General features: G+C 39.0%; 1 protein-coding gene across 4 annotated transcripts in view; it reads left to right on the top strand.

The window, feature by feature from the left end:
- The window catches only part of LOC123029243 (amyloid beta precursor protein), a 145,731-nt gene that overhangs the window by 114,031 nt on the left and 19,665 nt on the right, over nt 1–12,035 (top strand). For all 4 annotated transcript variants that reach the window (XM_044441927.1, XM_044441929.1, XM_044441926.1 and 1 more), the window contains 2 exons: nt 138–237; nt 7,060–7,281. In XM_044441927.1, the coding sequence (XP_044297862.1) occupies nt 138–237; nt 7,060–7,281 (322 nt within the window). The remainder of the gene's footprint in view (nt 1–137; nt 238–7,059; nt 7,282–12,035) is intronic.

Raw genomic sequence — 12,035 nt, forward strand, 5'->3', positions numbered from 1 at the left:
TAAAATCAGTAAGGTGCTTGCTGGTGCTGCAAACTGCCTTGATCAGTGAAATATATTTAAAGTTGCACTAAAGGCATCTCAATGCATCAAAAATCACAACTGCAAACTGCTTTGTTGCATTTTGATCCTTTCTTTAGGTTATGACACACCTACGCGTAACATATGAACGCATGAACCAGTCGCTTTCTCTCCTTTACAATGTGCCGGCAGTTGCAGAGGAGATTCAGGATGAAGTTGGTAAGTTGCTGTGCTTATGCTCGGGAATCCTACTCTCCTGAAAATAAGCTGACAGATCATTTTCTACCTTGAAGAGCAGGGAGGAATGAATGAAAAACCTGCTTGGCCTCTTTGGTATTACAGGGATGGCAATAAATGAGACCAGAACATAGCTTTCTTATACCTATGACTATGGGAGAGGAGGGGAAAATTAATACAACACTCTGTTAATAATACTATACCAGGAAGGTTTGTCTAGAAGAGAAAGAAATGCAGCTTTCTAACTAAACTTAGGTAATCTCTTATAATACTAGAGCATTGGGCCATCTCATGGAAATGAATTGTGAGCACTTCAGGAGAGAAAAAAAGGAAATGTTTCTTTACATAGTGCATGGTAAAAAATATGGAATCAAGCAAGGCACTCCTGCTTCACTCACATCCTGCATGAGAGCTGCCGTAAGACAGCTGGTTGGCCAGTACGTGAACAAAATATTTGATTAGATAGGACTGAAGCCTGATTCAGAAAGGCTCTTCTTGAGTTTCTACAGTGTTTTGAACTGAGAAATGAGTTTGCTGGGTTTCCTCTGAAAGCATGCAAAAATGTCAGTGGGGAAAGCAGCCTTCTTCATCCTGTTTTGGACAGAGTGGATATCCAAATGGCCAGGAATGCAGTAGCCAGGTCTGCTGAAGGCATTCCTTTAAATGGGCATTGACTGCCCCCAGAGGGTCAAGGTTCTCCCTCTGGTCCACTGAAGTTGCATCCTTGGGACTTCCCCCTGCTGCCCATGCAATGTGATGTGTTAGGGCGGGAGGAAGCATCAGACAGTACCTGGGCAATTACAGAGCTGGCTGGTGTTGGCTACCCTGCACACAGCTGTCTTTTCCTCCTGCCTTCCACCTTGGCACATGCCACAAAGTAGAGGCCTTGGGGCTGTGGGGATCCACCCTAAATAAATATTAATAATGATCTATTGCTATAAGATCAAACATTAGACAGTGCCTGGCATGCAAAACAGATTTTCATTTCAAAGTGTATAGCTAGATTTCTAAAGGCATGTTTTACTTCAGGGTAGCTAGAAGTTCTAAAGATTTTGCATCAGGCAATACAGTGGTATTTAATGAATGCCTGAGATATATGAAAATCTTATGCATATTTCACTACTTGCAAAGGTGGAACAGTTAGAACATCTGCCATGCATCTGCTTGTTGAGAACTTCTGTCTCAACAGATGCTGGGTTTTGATTCATCACCAGCTCCTCATACAGTTAGCAGGCATTTCTCACTATCTGAACTGAATCTTGGTCACTGTTGTTTGAACACTGGTGCATGATAGTTCTTGTTTTTAAGATATTATTAATAATGAGTACCTAATCCTGTAAGATCAAGCATTAGACAGCGCCTGATATGCAAAACAGATTTTCAGGGTCCAGGTAAACAGGATTCTATGCTGTTCTTTTTGGTAGTTGGATTGTATGTTTTTTACACAATTAGAGAACATAATTTAAAGTAATACCTTGAGGAACCCTTTCATCCAAAAGAATTAACTTTAGCAATCTGGCTAAACTTTGAAGTTTCTCTGGTTAGTTGTTGGCTTGCTTAGTACATGATGTTTAAATTTCTCAGGAGGAGCTGGTCAGTATCTGGTTAAATTAATTGATTTATATACAGTGAGACAAATTGCATAACAGAAGTTACAATGCATAATAGAAGTTACAGTGTAACATAACAGAAGTTACAATGCAATGTAATTCCAAGCCATAATTACAGAGATCTTATGCTGTACAAAGCCAGGAAGTCAGAAGCTAAGATGATCAGCAAAGATATTGTGAAATGTCACAAGTTGTGCTTACTTATACATCTTATCCTCCTTGCAGCCAAACTTCTCCTTGGCCTTTCAGACTCAAATCCAGATGGGAGGATAACATTCTGGGAACTAGCAAAGATACCCCCATCTATCTTATCTTGTATTACCTTATGAAGCATCTTGCAGTATTGCTAGAGGAATTTTCTCTTGTGTCTGCTTGTTGCTTACATCAATAGTTGGCAGAATGGGTTAGAGCAACCTAGCACCCTCAAGATACATCAGAGACTTATCACACTGAAACTCCCACAATTTCCAAGCAACATGGCCATGCCGGGTGGGCATTATGGGAGTTGCAGTCCAGTTCATCTGGAGGGTGGCAGCTTAGGGAAGGTGTATTGAAAAGTGAAAAGGTCCTGCCTGTGAAAAGCAAGGTGTGGAAAGCTTACATGTGAGGAGAACAACAGAGCTAGATTTTTGTAGCAATCTTAACACATATCAAGTATGAACACACCTTCAATGTAAAATGCGAATACCCCTCCAATCTTTTCATATTCCTTTCCCACAACAAAGAAAAGGTCAACAGGTACTGGGCACATTTGCACTGTATTCATGTCTTCAGAGAGTCAGCACCTGGCCTCCTTTCATTTATCCATCATGTGGAAACAAAGTTTCCTGGTTCCTCCCCACTGCTCCATCACCCACATCCCATTTTAATAATTCATTTAATCAAACCAGTTTTGACATCTAAAGAAAACTTTAATGCTGATAAACTTAAAACTGCTGCTATGCTATTTCTATGTTCCTGGAAAAGATAAATGGCTCTGTGTTTTGTAATTTGCCTAAATGTATTCAGAAATCAGAGTGACTTGGAAGGAAGGAAGGAAGGAAGGAAGGAAGGAAGGAAGGAAGGAAGGAAGGAAGGAAGGACAGACTTCCAAAAAGTACATGTAGACCAGAAATTCTGCTGTGTTTCTTAAAGTTACTTTAGGTAATACTCATTTTACAAGAGCAGTTCATTCAGGGAGCAATCCTGCCCTACACAGCATCCAAGGGCAATCAAGTATTTTGGATTTCCAGATACTGGATGCAGCATTCTAACCATAGATCTGGGAAACAGTTTCCTCCCCCTTCCCCTTCTCCTCACAGCTGGTGTGGAAAGAGCCCTGTCAGTTACTCTGTCAGGTTGGCAAAGCAACCTCAAAGCTGAGGTATTTCAGTGGGTGAGAAGAGGAGCAGTCTGAAAAGAGGAGGGTATGAGCTTTCCCGAGGTCTCCCCAGTCTCATCTCCTCACCCCTCATGTTTCCATCTAGATGGGCAAAACACCTCCAAGTTCAGGGTCTTATGGCCATGGCCATAGCATTGTGTCCTTAGTCAGTGAAAAAGGGGGAGAAATTTCCTGGCGCAAGCACACATAGCAGAGTCTTCAGGGAAGTGCAGAGCTGATAGTCTTAGAAGGAATTTAATCAAGCCAGGAGGGGGTTTGGGGACCCTGGAGCCGTCTTTGAAGTTAAAATCTCAAGTTGTTTCCAAGCATAGTAGTCACACCAGTTGTGTTGTTGTTGTTGTTCTAGTTGCATATATATAATTATCTTTCTAAAAGTGCATTTAACTATATTGCATTTGGATGCTTGGGTGTACATTATAGTTATTATATGAGAACATTCCCACCGCATGAGTATTTTCTTCAGAATTCAAAAGAAATTTTCCCACCAAAAGTCATAGAAATCTAGAGAGGGGGATAGAAAACAGAGAATGAGGGAAGAACCATGTGGCTCTCTTTAAACATCTTTAGTTTATCTCCTTATATCACTTTTCTACTGGCCAATTTTCCCTAGGGATTGAAAGGGGCCAGAGAAGGAGCAAGAAGTAAGAGCTGCCAAATAGTCTGCTACAGTCCTCCTGCACTCCATTGTAAGACAGTTTATGACTCAGAGCACAGAGGAAACTGTTATTCTAAGCTTTTTCTTAAACTTCCCTTTTCTAAACTTGTGTTTTCTAAACTTGTGTTATCACTATCCAGTCTTACGAAGAGTTTCGAAGAACTTGAAACCTTGCCATGACTATGTAGTGTTTTGCCTGACCCTAGTAAAAGCATTACCATTAATTGCTTTTTAAAAAAATTATGCTATGGAGAAACCTGTTGGAGATAAACAACAGATTGTGTGAAGCAACTAGAACCTTTCACTGTGTGATTTCTGTTCCCTCTAGCTTTTCCTGCCATCTGGGCAGGAAAATTCTTAACAGACGGAATAATCACACAGCGGGGCCATTCTCATGTGTTGCATGTAATGTGTGGCTTGGCAATAAGGATCACTGAAGGTGTAGAGTTATTTGGAGCCAAAGGAGTATGTTTTGATTGCAGCATCATGTGGTCTTCTTGTCTACATTTATGAACGCACATTTTAGAGAGTCACTGGATTCAGTTGCTTTAACAGCTAGGCCATGCAACAGTCAACAAAGTGGAACGAGATGGGGGAATTCAAACATGAGCCCATGACTCCTTGCTGAATGCCAGTCTTTTAAACATGGGTAGCCATAAGGTATGATAACATCACCCAAGCCAGATAAGCAGATATGCACACAGAAATATATAGTATCCCCCTAACTACACTAATCCTGCTTTCTTAGATTAGTTGCCTATTGATAGAATTCTATCAATATATGATCAGCTGTGCCCCATGGATCCTTTGTATCTTACTTGATTTCTCCTTGCCTTTCTCTGCTCTGGTAATTCTTGTTTCTGAGAATGAATAGAAATTCAAGAGACATTAGGTTCTTGTGACCCAGATTGCCCAGCAAAAAAGTCCTTCCTAGAAACTGGAGCCAGATGCCTTTTTGAAAACAAAAACCTAGCATGAAAATGTCTAACTTTTTTTGTTTTGTTTTAGCCAGTGACCATTTCAACAACACAATTCATTTGAAAGGGGTGAGAGTAAATAAGTTTTGTTTATAGAACTGATCAGTAGTTGATCTGCCTTCATTTTGGTATGTGCTAGAAATTTAACAGTTTGAACATAATAAGAGAGAAGGTTAGTCATCAGGAGAAGCTGGTGAATCAGACTAAGACTGCTAGACAGCCTTGAAGATTGCTGCCATAAAATTGATTTGTAATGGAATGGATGGTTTATAATGGAATAGAGAATTGGTTAGTGTCTACACTACTGAGTTTACCATTAAGTAACAAGCACTGAAGTAGGAGATACCTGTTCAATTTAACAGTCTGTGTGAAATAAAGCTGAAATAAAGCTTTATGCGTGTCTGAGAGTCCTTTAACATTTTTCATCTTGTAGTGCCTCTTGTCTGCTAAACCACATTTTAAAATCTGGAGAACAGAAAATGTATTTGTATGATCAACTGTGCAAGCAGATGCAGGAATGAAAATAGTATCAACAGAAATACTGATTAATGGAGTCAAAACATAGCAACCATAACTAAAATTATTTGGCTGATATTTAAAAAGAAAAAAGAAAATAGGGAATATGATAGGTACAAAATTCAAGACTTACTGCAATTCTCTGTCTACTAACCTGAGAAAGCACTGACCTGAACTTCATGGACCTTATGTCTGAGCAGGCATTTAACAAGATTTTACTGCTTGTATTAGTAGTTTTCTCTTGAAAATGAGAAGCTGCTTTGACATTCTAGAAATTACTAAATTAAGGCTCATTTTGAAATACATGTTGTAAGCATGTGCAGTGGAAAAGATAGCAATAACTGAATTATTGCATAGTTTAAATAATTTACACCTCATGCTCATTTTAGGTTATCACTAAATGGATTTAAAACAACACATTTCCTTGGTGGTTTTGTTGGTGGAACCTATTATTTGGCTTCTTCCTACTTTCTTACATTCTATAGCTTATCTACATAATGAAATGTCACACGAATATCTTGGCTAACTAGCCATGCATTTACATGCATCAATCCCAATCTGGAAAATGATGGTACTGTTGACAGTGACACTAAATGAATGTACACTGGTGCCACTGGCCAGCCGTGAGGTGATTGGATGCCATAGATAAATGGGATTGTTCCATGTGTTTCTTGCAACAAAGCTGAATAATAATGACAAGTGACTAGCCCAGCAGGTTATGCCTGCCTTTGTCAATGCTGGTAGTACAGAGAGTGCACTAAGACAACACATGCTGTGGTTCAAAACAGGTCATGTTTGCAGCTGGCAATTCACACAACAGACTAATAATGTTCTTTGATAGATGCTTGTCCTGTGGATATACTGCATTCTAGCATCTAGGACCCTAGCATCTATAACCCTATCTATCTATAGATTATCTATCTATCAAAATTTTTTGCAGACCATCCCATTGTCTCAGGACAGTTTAACAATACAAAATGTTTTTAAAAATGTTTTTTAAACACAGCATCCTAATACTTAGCTAATAATAAAACCCCAATTGAAACAGTCAGGTCTTAAACCATTGAGAAAATAAAAAGGTTTTGGCTTGGCGCCAAAAAGAATAAAGTGATGGAGCCAGGCAAACATCTCTGGGGAGTGAATTCCACAATTGGGGCGCCATCGCAGAGAGGTCCCTTCAGGGAGGGTACCCAGAGACGGGCATCAGCCCCTGATCTTAAGGGGCAGGCGGGCACATATGGAAGGAGACACTCCTTCAGGTAACCGGTCCCTAAGCTGTTCAGGGCTTTATAGGTCATCACCAGCACCTTAATTACTGTAGCATCTAGTAGATAGAAAAGAAGCTTTGAGTGTTTATAATCTTTACCAGTATAAGATATACTTGAAGCAAAAGGCAGAAGATATTTATGAAGAAATAAATGACAAAGAATGCAAAAATAATAAAGTACAACCCTATTTTCCTAAAGTGAGCTTTGGCAGAGTTTGCATTTACTGAAATTATAAGTTGTTTTTAATTTTGCCATTAATTAAGAAGTGTGAATTTTTTATTTTAGGAAACAGGTTTTAAAGCTGTTGTTTGCTTTCGCCATTGCAATGATTTACCAGTATATCTTCTATGAGCGAGTAGTCTTAAATATACCCTTTGCTGAATTTCCTTTCCTCCAGATGAACTACTTCAAAAAGAGCAAAACTATTCTGATGATGTATTGGCAAATATGATCAGTGAGCCCAGGATCAGCTATGGAAATGACGCCCTCATGCCTTCATTGACAGAGACTAAAACAACTGTTGAACTCCTTCCAGTAGATGGAGAATTCAGCCTAGATGACCTCCAGCCTTGGCATCCCTTTGCAGTTGATTCAGTCCCAGCAAATACTGAAAATGAAGGTAATGTAAGATGACTAAAGAGTCTCTTTGCTGGAGATGATGTGTGATAGCTGGATTCATTATGAGAAAGGCTTGACTTCTCTGACTCAACCAAGAAAGTAACCTTTTCTGAATGGGGAAAGGTCTGTCCAAATGGCTTAGCTTTCTTTGGTTTGAGATAGATGGAAGACATTAAGATGTACTGCCTTGAACAGATAAGCAGTCAAAATTTAAGCAAGATGTCTGATACCACTAAAACAATTAATGTGATGAATTTGTTAGGATTGAATACTTTAAATGATAAACAATTAAAAGGGGAGTGTTGCGCTGTTAATGAGCCAGCCAGTATTGATGCCTGGAAAGTTAAACTTAAGAGAGTATGATACATCTAACATAGTATCTGTTGGCTTATTTTAAAATTGCTTCAGTTCTTTAGTAACTGAATAATATATTTTCTTTCAAAAAAGCCACTTGGTTTGCTAGAAACACTACTTGGAGAACAAATGTGTCTTTCATTGAATGTGCCATGTATGCAGCTTTCTCCATGTAAAGTAATTGATTAACTTAATAAAGGAATAAATATCAGGTAATCATTTTGCTATATTTTCAGATTGTATGCATATTAGGTAGTAATTAGAATTTTTTAAAAATATGTTTTCTAATTTAAAGGTAAGGAAATAAATTCTCTCCAGTCAAAGCTAAGTCAGTTGTGCCAGATTAACATGGGAAGAATTATTGGATTATTATTATTTATCATAATCATTTCACTGTGAGGCATCATACATCAAAATGTATGTCTTTTTGTTTAATGTTTTGATTAATAGTGAGAAACATGGATCATTCCTAAATTAATGACAGCTTGAAAGGTTTGCCATTGCTTTAAAAGCTTGTATGTGCCGTGCATTTCCTTATAAAGCATGATCATCCATTACAAACATCAGGCACTTGCTGGAAATTATACTATAGCATGGTGAAGAGCTAAAAACCCCCCTATGCAGTTTATAGCATTGTAAATGAATAATTAGCACACAGTACAGGGCTGCATCAATTGTGGTCCTCCATTTAAGGACCAGAATTTGATCCAGTGGAGGAGTCTGTGAGCAAAACAAAGAAAGATTATTTTTCTAAATTCATCCTTTCTTCTGCAGCGCTTTCCCCATTCTACCAAAGGTCTTACAACCCACTGGAGGTGGGAGTGGATGCAGGAAACTACATGGGAGAAGGAAGAATCAGTGAAAATGTTCCACCCCTTTCTATTCATGGAAACCTCTACTGGTTCAAAGAGCTTTTCATGAGTAGAGACACACAATTGGATATAACCAACAATCACCTGGGAGACTGTCCTTTACAAGAATGAGTGAACTCCACTATATGATAATTCAGTTCTGTCTTACATAGCTTCCATTCATGTCTGTATGAGTTGTGCTGAATTGGTCATTTATAATGTTCCTTTTCTCGAACAATGACACAGATATTACAAACTTGTAGCTTCAGATTCCATTTATACGGTACAGATCAGGCAAAGAATATTTAGAATATTTTAGATGGTGCTGAATTAATACAATAACAATTGATATGGTTTGATATGAGAGCCCTTTCTCATATATCTTTTCGTATCATGGGTGTGCATTTACTGCTGTGTTGAAATATTGCTCTTTCAGGTTGTCCCTTAAGATATGGGAGAAGGCTTCCATTTTGCATTATTCTGCGCAATGCATGCATGTAGTTCTTCTGCCTGAATAGCAAGTGTGATAAATAGAAAACTTGGAACCCCTTCATTCGTGTGTGTGTGTGTGTGTGTGTGTGTGTGTGTGTGTGTGTGTTTCACAGGAGAGTTTGACACATGGTTATAAGTGACTTCTAGTCATGATGGCTATATATCATGAGTGGTGCAGAGATTTGGATGATGTGCCATGGCTTGTCATGTTGTAGGCAGCACATTGAATATCCACTCCCCATTTGAAGGCTGTCGTTTTGTGTGGACCCACTGAGCAAGGGCTGTCTGTGGGTTAGCTCTTGTATAACCCACACTCACCAGGCTCACATAGCACAACACATAGCATAGCAGACATTGCATATCCAAAATAACTTGGCTTCACTGGAGCCCAAAGTCACTGAATACATGTTGCTGGGGCATGGGAATGCTATGGCATTCATGTCCTGTTTGTGCTTGGCCATTATAGGAAAGAATATACTTAAGGTGCTTTGCGTGCGGGCCTAAATATGTCATGTATGCATGTACCAAACATACGCTGGCAAAAAAATGGGGATGAGTAAGCATATAGAAACACTCATCAAGAAAACAACCTGATTGTTCTGTTTTGCATGTACATGTCCCCCTTGCTCAACTTTGGAGCGCCCCAGATGTTTGGGACTTCAACTTCCACCAGCCCCAGTCAGCACAGCAAGTAGGCAGACATTCTGGGGGTTATTGGCCACAACATTTAGAGGGCACCACAATTGAGAAAGGTAGTACTTACACTGCATCAAAACTGGGTCTGAGTCAGTGTAATGTGTCTGTGATTTCTACTTGAGGAAACTTTACACTTGTTGAACATTTTGATGCCTGTACATACTGGTTTGATATTGTTGGATACTGTGTTTTGTACTCTAACATGGAAAATGTTCTCCTAAGGACCAACTAACATTAGCACTTAGGAATTTTATTTCAATCTGTGCTGCTGTGGGAGGCTCTGCCTGCATGATTTTAATAAGTGTTTGATAGGCTAGCCAGGTAATGACCCTGCTACCACAAGAATAAAACACTGCTGTACATGGTGAGAACTGGATGAAAGAATTAATGTAAACTGTCAAATGCACGCCAGTGACTTATGAGAATATCTAGCATAAAAAGAACTGTGTTGGTAGTACCTTCTGTACACTATGCTTTGGCTCAGACAGTGCAACATTTCAATTTAACATGGAATTTTAGGCTGAAATATCTAAACGTGGAATTTTAGGCTGAAGTACTCTAAAACTCTCTGAGATGGCGGTTTGATATCACAGATGTAGCATGTCATATAGGTTATACACACATTTTTTTTCCAGATCAGCAAAACATGCAAAAGTAGCTGTTCAGAATATGGTTTTGGAGAAAATACAAAATGGGTAGATTAAAAAATGTTGAATCAACATTTGATTGATTGAAAAGCAAATCAACAACCCTCACCACCATCACATTTTAGCTTGACAAAAGTCAGAGCCTCAGCTATTGGATGGGATAGAAAGTAAATGAAGAAATAAATCTTCAGATTTTGTTTGGTACTGTGGTACATATACCAAGCCTTTTGCTTATACTGCATACATAGGATGCTGTTCTGTTAGATTTCCTTGAATATACATGTGATGTTTCAATTTTAATAGATTAAATTGAATGTATATCCATGTCTCAGCTGAGTGACAACAAAGTGTTAAAAATAATGTAATAACTGTCAGGGCACTGTCCTGTGCATGTTTAGACAGAAAAAAATCCTAGAGTTCCCAGAATTCCTGAGCCAGTTTGGTCTGCTAGAGCATGCTGGGAAAAGTAGGGTTTTTTTCCTCCCTAAATATGCATAAGATTGCAGCTTAAAAAATTTATCTTCTTTCTCAAATCCTATTTAATGCCTACATAAACAAAATGCCTTAGTGTGATTTCAAAATAGATTCAGGCTCAGCATTTGGGAGCACTGTTTCATAAATGTGAGGCAGCCACCAGTGAAAATCTTTATTTACCAGCCCTTGATATTCAAAGCTGGTGCACAGAAGGTATGGCTAGCAAAGGTTTCCTAGCGGATGTTGAGACTTGCTGTTTTCTGCATGAACCGATACAGTCCACACCACTTCATCTCATCTGTCACTGTTTATGTTCTACTTTCTGGAGGCTTCAAACAGACACTTTGTGCCTGATTGAAGTATAGCTTTTCGTACTCTGGCCTCCGCCCTGCCCTTGTCCTCTTTTTTAATCAAAGCCTCTTTTGGAGGAGAACGCAGAAAGTGAGTTTGCACACCCCACCCATGTAACCATTTTTCCACCAAGCTGAACGGAGCAAACCAAGTACTATGTTTGGTCTGTTTTGGTAATCCCTGAAGGTTACTGAACCTCTGAATGGCCACGGACATAAGTCACTATTGGTGTGCATTCAGCTTGAAGAGTCAAAAATTGTGTGGACCTGGTCTGGACAGCTTGTTAGTTTTGTCTGCTAAATTCCTTTGGCAGTAACAACATGTATCAAACCACAACTGCATGGTCCTGCTCAAACACTGTTCTCCTTCAGTCCCCCCTCTTTTGGACAGACAGTTGGACATAGAGTGTTTACATTTCCAGGGCTGGGGGTGGGAGTAACTAAGCCTGAAATTTGAGAAAGAGAAAGAAGATGCATACTTTAAACATGAAAGTGCCAAGACTGTGAAGGACAGATGCAAAACTAAATCATTGGACTGCTGCGCTGATAACTGCCATATTTGGTATCTGCCATATTTAAAGTGTTCTAGATTTGTTGCTCTTGATCTGAATAACCTAGGAAGTAGATCTAATCACAAACACTACACTGATATCTGCCTTCACTTGTTTGTTTTCTGTATGCATAGAGTTCAAGCAACTATTACACTCTTTACTGTTTAGGATTACTGTATTTTGAAAAATCAACATGTTGAACTCAGTGGAACATACTTCTAAGTGGACGTGTAAAGGATTGCTTTGTTAGGTGTGACCATCTATAAGCACTTGTTTATCCATATGAATTATTTGTTTATTAATTCTTCTATTAGCCATACCTTTTTTTCTTTAGTTTTCT

The sequence above is a fragment of the Varanus komodoensis genome, unplaced genomic scaffold (genome assembly GCF_004798865.1).
Source record: "Varanus komodoensis strain SLA01 unplaced genomic scaffold, ASM479886v1 scaffold4, whole genome shotgun sequence".
NCBI lineage: Eukaryota > Metazoa > Chordata > Lepidosauria > Squamata > Varanidae > Varanus > Varanus komodoensis.